The 17,106-nt window shown below is 46.0% G+C and overlaps 1 protein-coding gene across 1 annotated transcript in view; it reads right to left on the bottom strand.

The window, feature by feature from the left end:
- The window catches only part of cfap61 (cilia and flagella associated protein 61), a gene marked incomplete at both ends in the record, with an annotated part of 124,152 nt that overhangs the window by 12,407 nt on the left and 94,639 nt on the right, over positions 1-17,106 (bottom strand). Inside the window, 6 exons of the mRNA XM_079255675.1 lie at positions 3,108-3,187; positions 5,749-6,070; positions 6,518-6,810; positions 7,065-7,233; positions 7,685-7,853; positions 16,279-16,371. Of these exons, the coding sequence (XP_079111801.1) occupies positions 3,108-3,187; positions 5,749-6,070; positions 6,518-6,810; positions 7,065-7,233; positions 7,685-7,853; positions 16,279-16,371 (1,126 nt within the window). The remainder of the gene's footprint in view (positions 1-3,107; positions 3,188-5,748; positions 6,071-6,517; positions 6,811-7,064; positions 7,234-7,684; positions 7,854-16,278; positions 16,372-17,106) is intronic.

Below are 17,106 nucleotides of genomic sequence, written 5' to 3'. Positions count from 1 at the left end.
TGGGTCGCAGTCAGCCACTGGGTCGCAGTCAGCCACTGGGTCGCAGTCAGCCACTGGGTCGCAGTCAGCCACTGAGTCGCAGTCAGCCACTGGGTCGCAGTCAGCCACCGAGTCGCAGTCAGCCACTGAGTGGCAGTCAGCCACCGGGTCGCAGTCAGCCACTGGGTCGCAGTCAGCCACTGGGTCGCAGTCAGCCACTGGGTCGCAGTCAGCCACTGGGTCGCAGTCAGCCACTGGGTCGCAGTCAGCCACTGGGTCGCAGTCAGCCACCGAGTCGCAGTCAGCCACCGGGTCGCAGTCAGCCACTGGGTCGCAGTCAGCCACTGGGTCGCAGTCAGCCACTGGGTCGCAGTCAGCCACCGAGTCGCAGTCAGCCACTGGGTCGCAGTCAGCCACTGGGTCGCAGTCAGCCACTGGGTCGCAGTCAGCCACTGGGTCGCAGTCAGCCACCGAGTCGCAGTCAGCCACTGGGTCGCAGTCAGCCACTGGGTCGCAGTCAGCCACTGGGTCGCAGTCAGCCACTGGGTCGCAGTCAGCCACCGAGTCGCAGTCAGCCACTGGGTCGCAGTCAGCCACTGGGTCGCAGTCAGCCACTGAGTCGCAGTCAGCCACTGAGTCGCAGTCAGCCACTGAGTGGCAGTCAGCCACCGGGTCGCAGTCAGCCACTGAGTCGCAGTCAGCCACTGGGTCGCAGTCAGCCACTGAGTGGCAGTCAGCCACCGGGTCGCAGTCAGCCACTGAGTCGCAGTCAGCCACCGAGTCGCAGTCAGCCACCGAGTCGCAGTCAGCCACCGAGTCGCAGTCAGCCACTGAGTGGCAGTCAGCCACCGGGTCGCAGTCAGCCACTGAGTCGCAGTCAGCCACCGAGTCGCAGTCAGCCACCGAGTCGCAGTCAGCCACCGAGTCGCAGTCAGCCACTGGGTCGCAGTCAGCCACTGAGTGGCAGTCAGCCACCGGGTCGCAGTCAGCCACTGAGTCGCAGTCAGCCACCGAGTCGCAGTCAGCCACTGAGTCGCAGTCAGCCACTGAGTCGCAGTCAGCCACTGAGTGGCAGTCAGCCACCGGGTCGCAGTCAGCCACTGAGTCGCAGTCAGCCACCGAGTCGCAGTCAGCCACCGAGTCGCAGTCAGCCACCGAGTCGCAGTCAGCCACTGAGTGGCAGTCAGCCACCGGGTCGCAGTCAGCCACCGGGTCGCAGTCAGCCACTGGGTCGCAGTCAGCCACCGGGTCGCAGTCAGCCACTGGGTCGCAGTCAGCCACCGGGTCGCAGTCAGCCACGGAGTCGCAGTCAGCCACTGGGTCGCAGTCAGCCACTGGGTCGCAGTCAGCCACTGGGTCGCAGTCAGCCACCGGGTCGCAGTCAGCCACCGGGTCGCAGTCAGCCACCGGGTCGCAGTCAGCCACTGAGTCGCAGTCAGCCACCGGGTCGCAGTCAGCCACCGGGTCGCAGTCAGCCACTGAGTGGCAGTCAGCCACCGGGTCGCAGTCAGCCACGGAGTCGCAGTCAGCCACTGAGTGGCAGTCAGCCACCGGGTCGCAGTCAGCCACTGAGTCGCAGTCAGCCACTGAGTGGCAGTCAGCCACCGGGTCGCAGTCAGCCACTGAGTCGCAGTCAGCCACTGAGTGGCAGTCAGCCACCGGGTCGCAGTCAGCCACCGGGTCGCAGTCAGCCACTGGGTCGCAGTCAGCCACTGAGTGGCAGTCAGCCACCGGGTCGCAGTCAGCCACTGAGTCGCAGTCAGCCACTGAGTGGCAGTCAGCCACCGGGTCGCAGTCAGCCACCGGGTCGCAGTCAGCCACTGGGTCGCAGTCAGCCACCGGGTCGCAGTCAGCCACCGGGTCGCAGTCAGCCACTGGGTCGCAGTCAGCCACTGAGTCGCAGTCAGCCACTGGGTCGCAGTCAGCCACCGGGTCGCAGTCAGCCACCGGGTCGCAGTCAGCCACCGGGTCGCAGTCAGCCACTGAGTCGCAGTTAGTCACTATCACAAGTCCACGGCCATCTTCCTGTGGCAGATCACTTTAGACCAAAGGGGGGCGTTTCGGCGTTGAACTTAAAGAGGGCCAAGGTTTCAAACTTCCAGGGCACTGTATCCTGAAGAGCCGCCTTCAATGATGCGATAGGCATAGACTTATGGTGGGCGAGGTCCAGCATAGTATTTAACATACAACAATAAATGTTCAGAGTTAAAAAAAAAAAAAGGCTTGAAAGACAGAACTGGTAAAAACATGTACAACCTGCTGATTTTGAATAGTTTTCAAAGCGAGGCATCAAACTTTGAGGCCCCACCCCTCCCAAATTCCTTCCTCGAGACATATTGAACTGCTGTTCCAAAGGCCTGAAAAGTTCTTGTTTTGTTTCATCTCTCGATAGAGAAGCATCCCAAACCTTTTTTCTCCAGTGTTGAGCAGATTGGAGAGGAAGTCCCTTGTGCTGTTGAGTCAGTAGTGGTGCACGTCGTAGTGGGCACTTTACTGTGGAAACTGAAACCTCAGCGCCTGCTGCTACCAAGACATGCTGCAGGTCTTTTGCAGTCTGTCGAGGGTTTTTGACCACCTGCCTACCTAGAAATCTGGTAGCAGCCATTGATAGCTTCCTCTTTCTGCCATGTCCACTGTAGTCACTGTACCCTCAGCTGAAAACTTGTGAACTTTGCTGCTGGCTCGACCCAGGAACATTTAAAATGTCGGCTCTCTTTTTGCATCCTTTGCCTTCTTTATGCAAAGTAATGATCTCTCCTCAGAGTTTTCGGACACTCTCTTGACTTAGCCTCTAACATGCAATCCAACGTCACAGCCAACAGTCCGGGTTTTCTGAGGTATTCCATCTCAGTCACACCTGATCTCCTGATAGGGACTTTTAATCGGGTATTGAATCATTCGGGGACTGCAAGGATCATTTAAAGTGCAATTTTCTGTTGAATTGGGAGAAACCACTTATATTAGTTGTGTCGAGCTTTTTAAATGCTTCTTGTTTGATTTGTTTATTGCAAACAGCTGCTAGTTAGTACATTTTCCCAATAAACCTGGTGTGCAGTGAAGATGGAATCCTTTTGACTGTAGAATTTTGTTTAATATGGGACTTTTAATGAAAAGTTGGGGGGACTTACAGGTTTAGGAGGAACCTCCTTGTCGGGGTCAAGTGGTTTAGTTACATGTAGGTAGTTGTATCGTCCAGGAAGTTTCCCGCCTGAAGAAAAACAAAACATCACTTTTGTTAATGCAACGGTATTAAAAACAAGGATATTGTGAGCCTCTTAGAGGTCAGAAGGTCAGAATAATGTTGTAGAGCAGTTCTTATCTACTTCAAAGTGTCTCTTAAATGCAAACATCTACAAAGGATATTAACCCCCGGCTTACAGACCTGCCCCCCACCTCCCGTTTACAGAGCTCCAACCTGTGGAACACATGGAACCTGTGGAACACGTAGAACCTGTGGAACACATGGAACCTGTGGAACACGTAGAACCTGTGGAACACATGGTACCTGTGGAACACATAGAACCTGTGGAACACGTGGATCCTGTAGAACACGTAGAACCTGTGGAACACATGGTACCTGTGGAACACGTAGAACCTGTGGAACACATGGAACCTGTGGAACATGTAGAACCTGTGGAACACGTGGATCCTGTAGAACACGTAGAACCTGTGGAACACGTAGAACCTGTGGAACACATGGTACCTGTGGAACACGTAGAACCTGTGGAACACGTGGAACCTGTGGAACACGTAGAACCTGTGGAACACGTGGAACCTGTGGAACACGTAGAACCTGTGGAACACGTAGAACCTGTGGAACACGTGGATCCTGTAGAACACGTAGAACCTGTGGAACACATGGTACCTGTGGAACACGTAGAACCTGTGGAACACATGGTACCTGTGGAACACATGGTACCTGTGGAACACGTGGAACCTGTGGAACACATGGAACCTGTGGAACACGTGGATCCTGTAGAACACGTAGAACCTGTGGAACACATGGTACCTGTGGAACACGTGGAACCTGTGGAACACATGGTACCTGTGGAACACATGGTACCTGTGGAACACGTAGAACCTGTGGAACACATGGAACCTGTGGAACACGTGGATCCTGTAGAACACGTAGAACCTGTGGAGCACATGGTACCTGTGGAACACGTAGAACCTGTGGAACACATGGTACCTGTGGAACACATGGTACCTGTGGAACACGTGGAACCTGTGGAACACATGGTACCTGTGGAACACATGGTACCTGTGGAACACGTGGAACCTGTGGAACACATGGTACCTGTGGAACACGTGGAACCTGTGGAACACATGGTACCTGTGGAACACATGGTACCTGTGGAACACGTGGAACCTGTGGAACACATGGTACCTGTGGAACACGTGGAACCTATGGAACACATGGTACCTGTGGAACATGTAGAACCTGTGGAACACGTGGATCCTGTAGAACACGTAGAACCTGTGGAACACATGGTACCTGTGGAACACGTAGAACCTGTGGAACACATGGTACCTGTGGAACACGTAGAACCTGTGGAACACGTGGATCCTGTGGAACACATGGTACCTGTGGAACATGTAGAATCTGTGGAACACGTGGAACCTGTGGAACATGTAGAATCTGTGGAACACGTAGAACCTGTGGAACACGTGGAACCTGTGGGACACGTAGAACCTGTGGAACACATGGAACCTGTGGAACATGTAGAATCTGTGGAACACGTGGATCCTGTGGAACACGTAGAACCTGTGGAACACATGGTACCTGTGGAACACGTAGAACCTGTGGAACACGTGGAACCTGTGGAACATGTAGAATCTGTGGAACACGTAGAACCTGTGGAACACGTGGAACCTGTGGGACACGTAGAACCTGTGGAACACGTGGAACCTGTGGAACATGTAGAATCTGTGGAACACGTGGATCCTGTGGAACATGTAGAATCTGTGGAACACGTAGAACCTGTGGAACACGTGGAACCTGTGGAACATGTAGAATCTGTGGAACACGTGGATCCTGTGGAACATGTAGAATCTGTGGAACACGTAGAACCTGTGGAACACGTGGAACCTGTGGAACATGTAGAATCTGTGGAACACGTGGATCCTGTGGAACATGTAGAATCTGTGGAACACGTGGAACCTGTGGAACATGTAGAATCTGTGGAACACGTGGATCCTGTGGAACATGTAGAATCTGTGGAACACGTAGAACCTGTGGAACACGTAGAACCTGTGGAACACGTGGAACCTGTGGAACACGTAGAACCTGTGGAACACGTGGAACCTGTGGGACACGTAGAACCTGTGGAACACGTGGAACCTGTGGAACATGTAGAATCTGTGGAACACGTGGATCCTGTGGAACATGTAGAATCTGTGGAACACGTGGATCCTGTGGAACATGTAGAATCTGTGGAACACGTGGATCCTGTGGAACATGTAGAATCTGTGGAACACGTAGAACCTGTGGAACACGTGGAACCTGTGGGACACGTAGAACCTGTGGAACACGTGGAACCTGTGGAACATGTAGAATCTGTGGAACACGTGGATCCTGTGGAACATGTAGAATCTGTGGAACACGTAGAACCTGTGGAACCCCTGGAGTGTCCCTGAAAGGGACGTGGTGACTCTGCAGCACCTCGGCGTGGTCGACAGATGGGAAACGCCGCCCCACATCCTGCGGATGAATCCGGTTACATCAGCAGTTTCCTAGATCTCACACCGGACACCAGCCTCAGATCTCACCTTGGATCCTGGGCTGCTTGTACTGCGGTACGGGACAATCCAAAGCGGACGGGGACTCCTCCGGCGCCTTGGTGGGATCTAACAGTGACAGGAACGTGGCTGCCATCTCCTGGCCCACCTCCTTGGAGCTGAAGTGTTGGTGGGACTTGTTGGTGTAGTAGTGGTAGGAGTACCTGGTCAGAGGCCCGGCAGCAAAGACAGCCGGATCCCTGGTCCTGAAGGATGAGCTTATTATCAGTCTGCCATCAAAGGCGAGTGCAGATTTACTGATGCTCCTGAAGGCATCATTGTCAACTCCTTTACTGGAAAGGTAGATGAAAACCTGAAAGGAGAAATCTGTTTAGCATGAAAACAGAGAGGTGGTTGGTCCACGTGAAAACTAATTAAAGCAGCCGCAGCTTTAAATTTGCTCGGGTGGCACTCCTAACAACAACAACACGTAAACACGGATAGATACCAGAGTCATCAGCAAGGAACAGGCTGGACATCATCAGAGATGAACCTGCAGGTCAAGATAACACTGGAACCTTTTACTCACTTTTAGATCCAGTTACGTCATGAAGACTGAACATCTGACGTGTTTAATGTTTACAGGTCCCTAAACATCTCCAGAATATTTCCCTTAACATGGGGAGGATGAATGACAGCGAACGCAGCAGTAATCTGTCAGCAGCAGGAATGAGTCTGGCACCGTGGGACCAGTTTGCCCAGTTGGACACCATCGCTTCAACATGACTGTCTCCAGTAAGCGGCTGGAGGTCTGACTTACTCCACACTGAAGATGGAAGGGTTGTGTGTCAGAGGAGAACATTGCTGCCGTCAGGCGGCCGCTTTCTTCATCCTTCTTCATCTGGATCAGGACGGCGTTGCTGTGGACGTGGACCCCGGAGGTCTTCATGGCGGTGGTCACAGCTTTGTCTACAGCCGAGTCAGAAAAGCAGGAGACCCCGGGCTCCGGAGGAGGGAGGACCAGATGGATGCGAGAACCCTGGATACCGAGATGGAGCAGGGTCTCTACACTGGTGTAGACATCCAGGCTGTTTCCATAGACGATGGCAGGATCTGTGGAGATGGAAGAAGACTCCATCAGCTCTGGTGTGGCGCTGAGGGACCAGCTCAGAGGGATCTCTGCCCAACGCTGGTCACGAGTTACCCTGCTGTTGGTTGTTGATGTGAAAATAAAGTTGCTAAATGTTCCATTTGTGTTGATCAGTGGTTTCTGGCAGAGATCAGCTGATCAGTAAACCATCCAGACCGATGGACGCTTTCTTCATCGGTCAAATGATGATGGAAAATGGATGCAAACATTCTCTCACCCTCCACCTCCACGAAGCCGCCACACAGCCAGCGGCGAGCAGCCTCGCCATCGTGGAGGTCGTTGATGGTGAAGAGGTTGGAAGGGACGGAGCTGCTGGATCTGAGGTCAGCTGACGGAGCCGGTAACGGGCTGTTTCTGACCGGCTGACTGGTGACGGAAAAGGGCGCCTACAGCACAAGACAATAATCAATAACATCAGATCTAATAGTTTTACCGACATATTGAACAATCACCTTCACTGTCTGATGAAGACGAGGATGTGTGAGGAAGATGCTGAGTCAACAGTCTTCTCAACCCAGATGGCTCCAGCTGGAAAAACCTGATCTGGGTCCTGATCTGAACATTTAGCTCTGATTGGTTGCTTCTAACATCCTGACCCCATGAATTCAGGTTCATCAACGTAAAGCTACAGAAACATCTGGAAAGTTAAATATTACCGCCTCACAAGGCGACTGGCGCCACGCTAATATAGAGCAGAGAGTCATCATCATGATGAAGAGCAAATATTGGGCTTGTCTCCATGTGAGCCACAAAAAGCCGTCGTTACGACATGGAAGAGGAGAACCGGAAGCATCTGTGTACATGACGCCATCAGGCTGTTACTGGCGGCTAACTCACCTGGTACTGCAGACCAGTGCACAGGAACAGGTGGTCGTAGGGAACCTTCTGACCACCAGACACCAGGATGGACCTGGACTCCCTGTTGATGCTCACCATCTTCCCCGTCACCACGCTGGTGGAGGGCAGCAGAGGGACCCGGGCCAGGTCTCTGCTGCTGTATGCATGGCTGCAGGCAGGACACACACACTGGGTTTACTGGTTAGTGAAGACAGATAAACTGGGTTAACTGGATAACCCAGTGTATCTGGGTTTACTAGTTATTTACTGGTTAGTGAGGACAAATAAACTGGGTTAACTGGAGAGTGAGGACAAATAAACTGGGTGAACTGGTTATTTACTGGTTAGTGAGGACAAATAAACTGGGTTAACTGGATAGTGAGGACAAATAAACTGGGTTTACTGGTTATTTACTGGTTAGTGAGGACAAATAAACTGGGTTAATTGGATAGTGAGGACAAATAAACTGGGTTTACTGGTTATTTACTGGTTAGTGAGGAAAAATAAACTGGGTTAACTGGATAGTGAGGACAAGTAAACTGGGTTTACTGGTTATTTACTGGTTAGTGAGGAGAAATAAACCGGGTTAACTCGATAGTGAGGACAAATAAACTGGGTTTACTGGTTATTTACTGGTTAGTGAGGACAAATAAACTGGGTTAACTGGATAGTGAGGACAAATAAACTGGGTTAACTGGTGTGAGGACAGATAAACTGGATTAACTGGTGTGTGGAAAGATAAACTGGGTTAACTGGTTAGTGAAGACAAATAAACTGGGTTAACTGGATAGTAAGGACAAATAAACTGGGTTTACTGGTTATTTACTGGTTAGTGAGGAGAAATAAACCGGGTTAACTCGATAGTGAGGACAAATAAACTGGGTTTACTGGTTATTTACTGGTTAGTGAGGACAAATAAACTGGGTTAACTGGATAGTGAGGACAAATAAACTGGGTTAACTGGTGTGAGGACAGATAAACTGGATTAACTGGTGTGTGGAAAGATAAACTGGGTTAACTGGTTAGTGAAGACAGATAAACTGGGTTTACTGGTTAGTGAGGACAAATAAACTGGGTTTACTGGTTAGTGAGGACAGATAAACTGGGTTAACTGGTTAGTGAGGACAGATAAACTGGGTTTACTGGTTATTTACTGGTTAGTGAGGACAAATAAACTGGGTTAACTGGATAGTGAGGACAAATAAACTGGGTTTACTGGTTATTTACTGGTTAGTGTGGACAAATAAACTGGGTTAACTGGATAGTGAGGACAAATAAACTGGGTTTACTGGTTATTTACTGGTTAGTGAGGACAAATAAACTGGGTTAACTGGATAGTGAGGACAGATAAACTGGGTTAACTGGTGTGAGGACAGATAAACTGGGTTAACTGGTGTGTGGAAAGATAAACTGGGTTAACTGGTTAGTGAAGACAAATAAACTGGGTTAACTGGTTAGTGAGGACAGATAAACTGGGTTTACTGGTTAGTGAGGAAAAATAAACTGGGTTTACTGGTTAGTGATGACAGATAAACTGGGTTTACTGGTTAGTGAGGACAAATAAACTGGGTTTACTGGTTAGTGAGGAAAGATAAACTGGGTTAACTGGTTAGTGAGGACAGATAAACTGGGTTTACTGGTTATTTACTGGTTAGTGAGGACAAATAAACTGGGTTAACTGGATAGTGAGGACAAATAAACTGGGTTTACTGGTTATTTACTGGTTAGTGTGGACAAATAAACTGGGTTAACTGGATAGTGAGGACAAATAAACTGGGTTTACTGGTTATTTACTGGTTAGTGAGGACAAATAAACTGGGTTAACTGGAGAGTGAGGACAGATAAACTGGGTTAACTGGTGTGTGGACAGATAAACTGGGTTAACTGGATAGTGAGGACAAATAAACTGGATTTACTGGTTATTTACTGGTTAGTGAGGACAAATAAACTGGGTTAACTGGATAGTGAGGACAAATAAACTGGGTTTACTGGTTATTTACTGGTTAGTGAGGACAAATAAACTGGGTTAACTGGATAGTGAGGACAAATAAACTGGGTTTACTGGTTATTTACTGGTTAGTGAGGACAAATAAACTGGGTTAATTGGATAGTGAGGACAAATAAACTGGGTTTACTGGTTATTTACTGGTTAGTGAGGAAAAATAAACTGGGTTAACTGGATAGTGAGGACAAGTAAACTGGGTTTACTGGTTATTTACTGGTTAGTGAGGAGAAATAAACCGGGTTAACTCGATAGTGAGGACAAATAAACTGGGTTTACTGGTTATTTACTGGTTAGTGAGGACAAATAAACTGGGTTAACTGGATAGTGAGGACAAATAAACTGGGTTAACTGGTGTGAGGACAGATAAACTGGATTAACTGGTGTGTGGAAAGATAAACTGGGTTAACTGGTTAGTGAAGACAAATAAACTGGGTTAACTGGATAGTAAGGACAAATAAACTGGGTTTACTGGTTATTTACTGGTTAGTGAGGAGAAATAAACCGGGTTAACTCGATAGTGAGGACAAATAAACTGGGTTTACTGGTTATTTACTGGTTAGTGAGGACAAATAAACTGGGTTAACTGGATAGTGAGGACAAATAAACTGGGTTAACTGGTGTGAGGACAGATAAACTGGATTAACTGGTGTGTGGAAAGATAAACTGGGTTAACTGGTTAGTGAAGACAGATAAACTGGGTTTACTGGTTAGTGAGGACAAATAAACTGGGTTTACTGGTTAGTGAGGACAGATAAACTGGGTTAACTGGTTAGTGAGGACAGATAAACTGGGTTTACTGGTTATTTACTGGTTAGTGAGGACAAATAAACTGGGTTAACTGGATAGTGAGGACAAATAAACTGGGTTTACTGGTTATTTACTGGTTAGTGTGGACAAATAAACTGGGTTAACTGGATAGTGAGGACAAATAAACTGGGTTTACTGGTTATTTACTGGTTAGTGAGGACAAATAAACTGGGTTAACTGGATAGTGAGGACAGATAAACTGGGTTAACTGGTGTGAGGACAGATAAACTGGGTTAACTGGTGTGTGGAAAGATAAACTGGGTTAACTGGTTAGTGAAGACAAATAAACTGGGTTAACTGGTTAGTGAGGACAGATAAACTGGGTTTACTGGTTAGTGAGGAAAAATAAACTGGGTTTACTGGTTAGTGATGACAGATAAACTGGGTTTACTGGTTAGTGAGGACAAATAAACTGGGTTTACTGGTTAGTGAGGACAGATAAACTGGGTTAACTGGTTAGTGAGGACAGATAAACTGGGTTTACTGGTTATTTACTGGTTAGTGAGGACAAATAAACTGGGTTAACTGGATAGTGAGGACAAATAAACTGGGTTTACTGGTTATTTACTGGTTAGTGTGGACAAATAAACTGGGTTAACTGGATAGTGAGGACAAATAAACTGGGTTTACTGGTTATTTACTGGTTAGTGAGGACAAATAAACTGGGTTAACTGGAGAGTGAGGACAGATAAACTGGGTTAACTGGTGTGTGGACAGATAAACTGGGTTAACTGGATAGTGAGGACAAATAAACTGGATTTACTGGTTATTTACTGGTTAGTGAGGACAAATAAACTGGGTTAACTGGATAGTGAGGACAAATAAACTGGGTTTACTGGTTATTTACTGGTTAGTGAGGACAAATAAACTGGGTTAACTGGATAGTGAGGACAAATAAACTGGGTTTACTGGTTATTTACTGGTTAGTGAGGACAAATAAACTGGGTTAATTGGATAGTGAGGACAAATAAACTGGGTTTACTGGTTATTTACTGGTTAGTGAGGAAAAATAAACTGGGTTAACTGGATAGTGAGGACAAGTAAACTGGGTTTACTGGTTATTTACTGGTTAGTGAGGAGAAATAAACCGGGTTAACTCGATAGTGAGGACAAATAAACTGGGTTTACTGGTTATTTACTGGTTAGTGAGGACAAATAAACTGGGTTAACTGGATAGTGAGGACAAATAAACTGGGTTAACTGGTGTGAGGACAGATAAACTGGATTAACTGGTGTGTGGAAAGATAAACTGGGTTAACTGGTTAGTGAAGACAAATAAACTGGGTTAACTGGATAGTAAGGACAAATAAACTGGGTTTACTGGTTATTTACTGGTTAGTGAGGAGAAATAAACCGGGTTAACTCGATAGTGAGGACAAATAAACTGGGTTTACTGGTTATTTACTGGTTAGTGAGGACAAATAAACTGGGTTAACTGGATAGTGAGGACAAATAAACTGGGTTAACTGGTGTGAGGACAGATAAACTGGATTAACTGGTGTGTGGAAAGATAAACTGGGTTAACTGGTTAGTGAAGACAGATAAACTGGGTTTACTGGTTAGTGAGGACAAATAAACTGGGTTTACTGGTTAGTGAGGACAGATAAACTGGGTTAACTGGTTAGTGAGGACAGATAAACTGGGTTTACTGGTTATTTACTGGTTAGTGAGGACAAATAAACTGGGTTAACTGGATAGTGAGGACAAATAAACTGGGTTTACTGGTTATTTACTGGTTAGTGTGGACAAATAAACTGGGTTAACTGGATAGTGAGGACAAATAAACTGGGTTTACTGGTTATTTACTGGTTAGTGAGGACAAATAAACTGGGTTAACTGGATAGTGAGGACAGATAAACTGGGTTAACTGGTGTGAGGACAGATAAACTGGGTTAACTGGTGTGTGGAAAGATAAACTGGGTTAACTGGTTAGTGAAGACAAATAAACTGGGTTAACTGGTTAGTGAGGACAGATAAACTGGGTTTACTGGTTAGTGAGGAAAAATAAACTGGGTTTACTGGTTAGTGATGACAGATAAACTGGGTTTACTGGTTAGTGAGGACAAATAAACTGGGTTTACTGGTTAGTGAGGACAGATAAACTGGGTTAACTGGTTAGTGAGGACAGATAAACTGGGTTTACTGGTTATTTACTGGTTAGTGAGGACAAATAAACTGGGTTAACTGGATAGTGAGGACAAATAAACTGGGTTTACTGGTTATTTACTGGTTAGTGTGGACAAATAAACTGGGTTAACTGGATAGTGAGGACAAATAAACTGGGTTTACTGGTTATTTACTGGTTAGTGAGGACAAATAAACTGGGTTAACTGGAGAGTGAGGACAGATAAACTGGGTTAACTGGTGTGTGGACAGATAAACTGGGTTAACTGGATAGTGAGGACAAATAAACTGGATTTACTGGTTATTTACTGGTTAGTGAGGACAAATAAACTGGGTTAACTGGATAGTGAGGACAAATAAACTGGGTTTACTGGTTATTTACTGGTTAGTGAGGACAAATAAACTGGGTTAACTGGATAGTAAGGACAAATAAACTGGGTTTACTGGTTATTTACTGGTTAGTGAGGACAAATAAACTGGGTTAACTGGATAGTGAGGACAAATAAACTGGGTTTACTGGTTATTTACTGGTTAGTGAGGACAAATAAACTGGGTTAACTGGATAGTGAGGACAAATAAACTGGGTTTACTGGTTATTTACGGGTTAGTGAGGACAAATAAACTGGGTTAACTGGATAGTGAGGACAAATAAACTGGGTTTACTGGTTATTTACTGGTTAGTGAGGACAAATAAACTGGGTTAACTGGATAGTGAGGACAAAAAAACTGGGTTTACTGGTTATTTACTGGTTAGTGAGGACAAATAAACTGGGTTAACTGGATAGTGAGGACAAATAAACTGGGTTTACTGGTTATTTACTGGTTAGTGAGGACAAATAAACTGGGTTAACTGGATAGTAAGGACAAATAAACTGGGTTTACTGGTTATTTACTGGTTAGTGAGGACAAATAAACTGGGTTAACTGGATAGTGAGGACAAATAAACTGGGTTTACTGGTTATTTACTGGTTAGTGAGGACAAATAAACTGGGTTAACTGGATAGTGAGGACAAATAAACTGGGTTTACTGGTTATTTACGGGTTAGTGAGGACAAATAAACTGGGTTAACTGGAGAGTGAGGACAGATAAACTGGGTTAACTGGTGTGTGGACAGATAAACTGGGTTAACTGGATAGTGAGGACAAATAAACTGGGTTTACTGGTTATTTACTGGTTAGTGAGGACAAATAAACTGGGTTAACTGGATAGTAAGGACAAATAAACTGGGTTTACTGGTTATTTACTGGTTAGTGAGGACAAATAAACTGGGTTAACTGGATAGTGAGGACAAATAAACTGGGTTAACTGGTGTGAGGATAGATAAACTGGGTTAACTGGTGTGTGGAAAGATAAACTGGGTTAACTGGTTAGTGAAGACAAATAAACTGGGTTAACTGGTTAGTGAGGACAAATAAACTGGGTTTACTGGTTATTTACGGGTTAGTGAGGACAAATAAACTGGGTTAACTGGAGAGTGAGGACAGATAAACTGGGTTCACTGGTGTGTGGACAGATAGACTGGGTTAACTGGATAGTGAGGACAAATAAACTGGGTTTACTGGTTATTTACTGGTTAGTGAGGACAAATAAACTGGGTTAACTGGATAGTGAGGAAAAATAAACTGGGTTTACTGGTTATTTACTGGTTAGTGAGGACAAATAAACTGGGTTAACTGGATAGTGAGGACAAAAAAAACTGGGTTTACTGGTTATTTACGGGTTAGTGAGGACAAATAAACTGGGTTAACTGGAGAGTGAGGACAGATAAACTGGGTTCACTGGTGTGTGGACAGATAGACTGGGTTAACTGGATAGTGAGGACAAATAAACTGGGTTTACTGGTTATTTACTGGTTAGTGAGGACAAATAAACTGGGTTAACTGGATAGTGAGGACAAATAAACTGGGTTTACTGGTTATTTACTGGTTAGTGAGGACAAATAAACTGGGTTAACTGGATAGTGAGGACAAAAAAACTGGGTTTACTGGTTATTTACGGGTTAGTGAGGACAAATAAACTGGGTTAACTGGATAGTGAGGACAAATAAACTGGGTTTACTGGTTATTTACTGGTTAGTTAGGACAAATAAACTGGGTTAACTGGATAGTAAGGACAAATAAACTGGGTTTACTGGTTATTTACTGGTTAGTGAGGACAAATAAACTGGGTTAACTGGATAGTGAGGACAAATAAACTGGGTTTACTGGTTATTTACTGGTTAGTGAGGACAAATAAACTGGGTTTACTGGATAGTGAGGACAAATAAACTGGGTTTACTGGTTATTTACGGGTTAGTGAGGACAAATAAACTGGGTTAACTGGAGAGTGAGGACAGATAAACTGGGTTAACTGGTGTGTGGACAGATAAACTGGGTTAACTGGATAGTGAGGACAAATAAACTGGGTTTACTGGTTATTTACTGGTTAGTGAGGACAAATAAACTGGGTTAACTGGATAGTAAGGACAAATAAACTGGGTTTACTGGTTATTTACTGGTTAGTGAGGACAAATAAACTGGGTTAACTGGATAGTGAGGACAAATAAACTGGGTTAACTGGATAGTGAGGACAAATAAACTGGGTTTACTGGTTATTTACTGGTTAGTGAGGACAAATAAACTGGGTTTACTGGTTATTTACTGGTTAGTGAGGACAAATAAACTGGGTTTACTGGATAGTGAGGACAAATAAACTGGGTTTACTGGTTATTTACGGGTTAGTGAGGACAAATAAACTGGGTTAACTGGAGAGTGAGGACAGATAAACTGGGTTAACTGGTGTGTGGACAGATAAACTGGGTTAACTGGATAGTGAGGACAAATAAACTGGGTTTACTGGTTATTTACTGGTTAGTGAGGACAAATAAACTGGGTTAACTGGATAGTAAGGACAAATAAACTGGGTTTACTGGTTATTTACTGGTTAGTGAGGACAAATAAACTGGGTTAACTGGATAGTGAGGACAAATAAACTGGGTTAACTGGATAGTGAGGACAAATAAACTGGGTTTACTGGTTATTTACTGGTTAGTGAGGACAAATAAACTGGGTTTACTGGTTATTTACTGGTTAGTGAGGACAAATAAACTGGGTTAACTGGATAGTGAAGACAAGTAAACTGGGTTTACTGGTTATTTACTGGTTAGTGGGGAGAAAAAAACTGGGTTAACTGGATAGTGAGGACAAATAAACTGGGTTTACTGGTTATTTACGGGTTAGTGAGGACAAATAAACTGGGTTAACTGGATAGTGAGGACAGATAAACTGGGTTAACTGGTGTGTGGACAGATAAACTGGGTTAACTGGTGTGTGGACAGATAAACTGGGTTAACTAGTGTGTGAAGACAGATAAACTGGGTTAACTGGTGTGTGGACAGATAAACTGGGTTAACTGGTGTGTGAAGACAGATAAACTGGGTTAACTGGTGTGTGGACAGATAAACTGGGTTAACTGGTGTGTGAAGACAGATAAACTGGGTTAACTGGTGTGTGGACAGATAAACTGGGTTAACTGGTGGATGAGGATAAACTTCTAACTGGTCGGTTAGGGCTACACTGAAGTGAAACCTGGCTGGAGGGAAGCTGGGTAACGACCAGTAACAGTGAGCTGTGTGTGGCTGTGTCGGCATTTTCTATGCAGCATTTTCTGTTTAGTAACCTTGTGGACAGAAAGCCGACCTCCTCATGATGAAGGTTGCCAGGGAAACCATGTGTTGAAACGAGGACCAGGTTGTTGAACCACAGATGAGGGCTGGAAGAAGACAAACAACAGGAGAGCTGTTTCACAGAATGAGAACGCCTCGGCAACATGGAGAGTCTCGTACAGAGCTTTGTTCCTCAACATGAACTGTTCACAGCCGTGGTGGTCTGGCAGGACGATATGCTGATCATAACATCACTGGTCTGCATCCACCCGTCATCCACCCATCATCCATCTATCATCCACCCGTCATCCACCTATAATCCACCCGTCATCCACCCATCATTCATCTATCATCCACCCGTCATCCACCCATCATCCATCTATCATCCACCCGTCATCCACCCATCATCCATCTGTCATCCACCTATAATCCACCCGTCATCCACCCATCATTCATCTATCATCCACCCGTCATCCACCCATCATTCATCTATCATCCACCCGTCATCCACCCATCATCCATCTATCATCCACCCGTCATCCACCTATAATCCACCCGTCATCCACCCATCATTCATCTATCATCCACCCGTCATCCACCCATCATCCATCTATCATCCACCCGTCATCCACCCATCATCCATCTGTCATCCATCTATCATCCACCCGTCATCCACCCATCATTCATCTATCAACCACCCATCATCCATCTATCATCCACCTGTCATCCACCCATCATCCATCTATCATCCACCCATCATCCATCTATCATCCACCTATAATCCACCCGTCATCCACCCATCATTCATCTATAATCCACCCGTCATCCACCCGTCCTCCACC

This window comes from Telmatherina bonti, assembly GCF_933228915.1.
Source record: "Telmatherina bonti genome assembly, chromosome: 16".
NCBI lineage: Eukaryota > Metazoa > Chordata > Actinopteri > Atheriniformes > Telmatherinidae > Telmatherina > Telmatherina bonti.
This window is presented reverse-complemented; position numbering and strand designations above follow the sequence as displayed.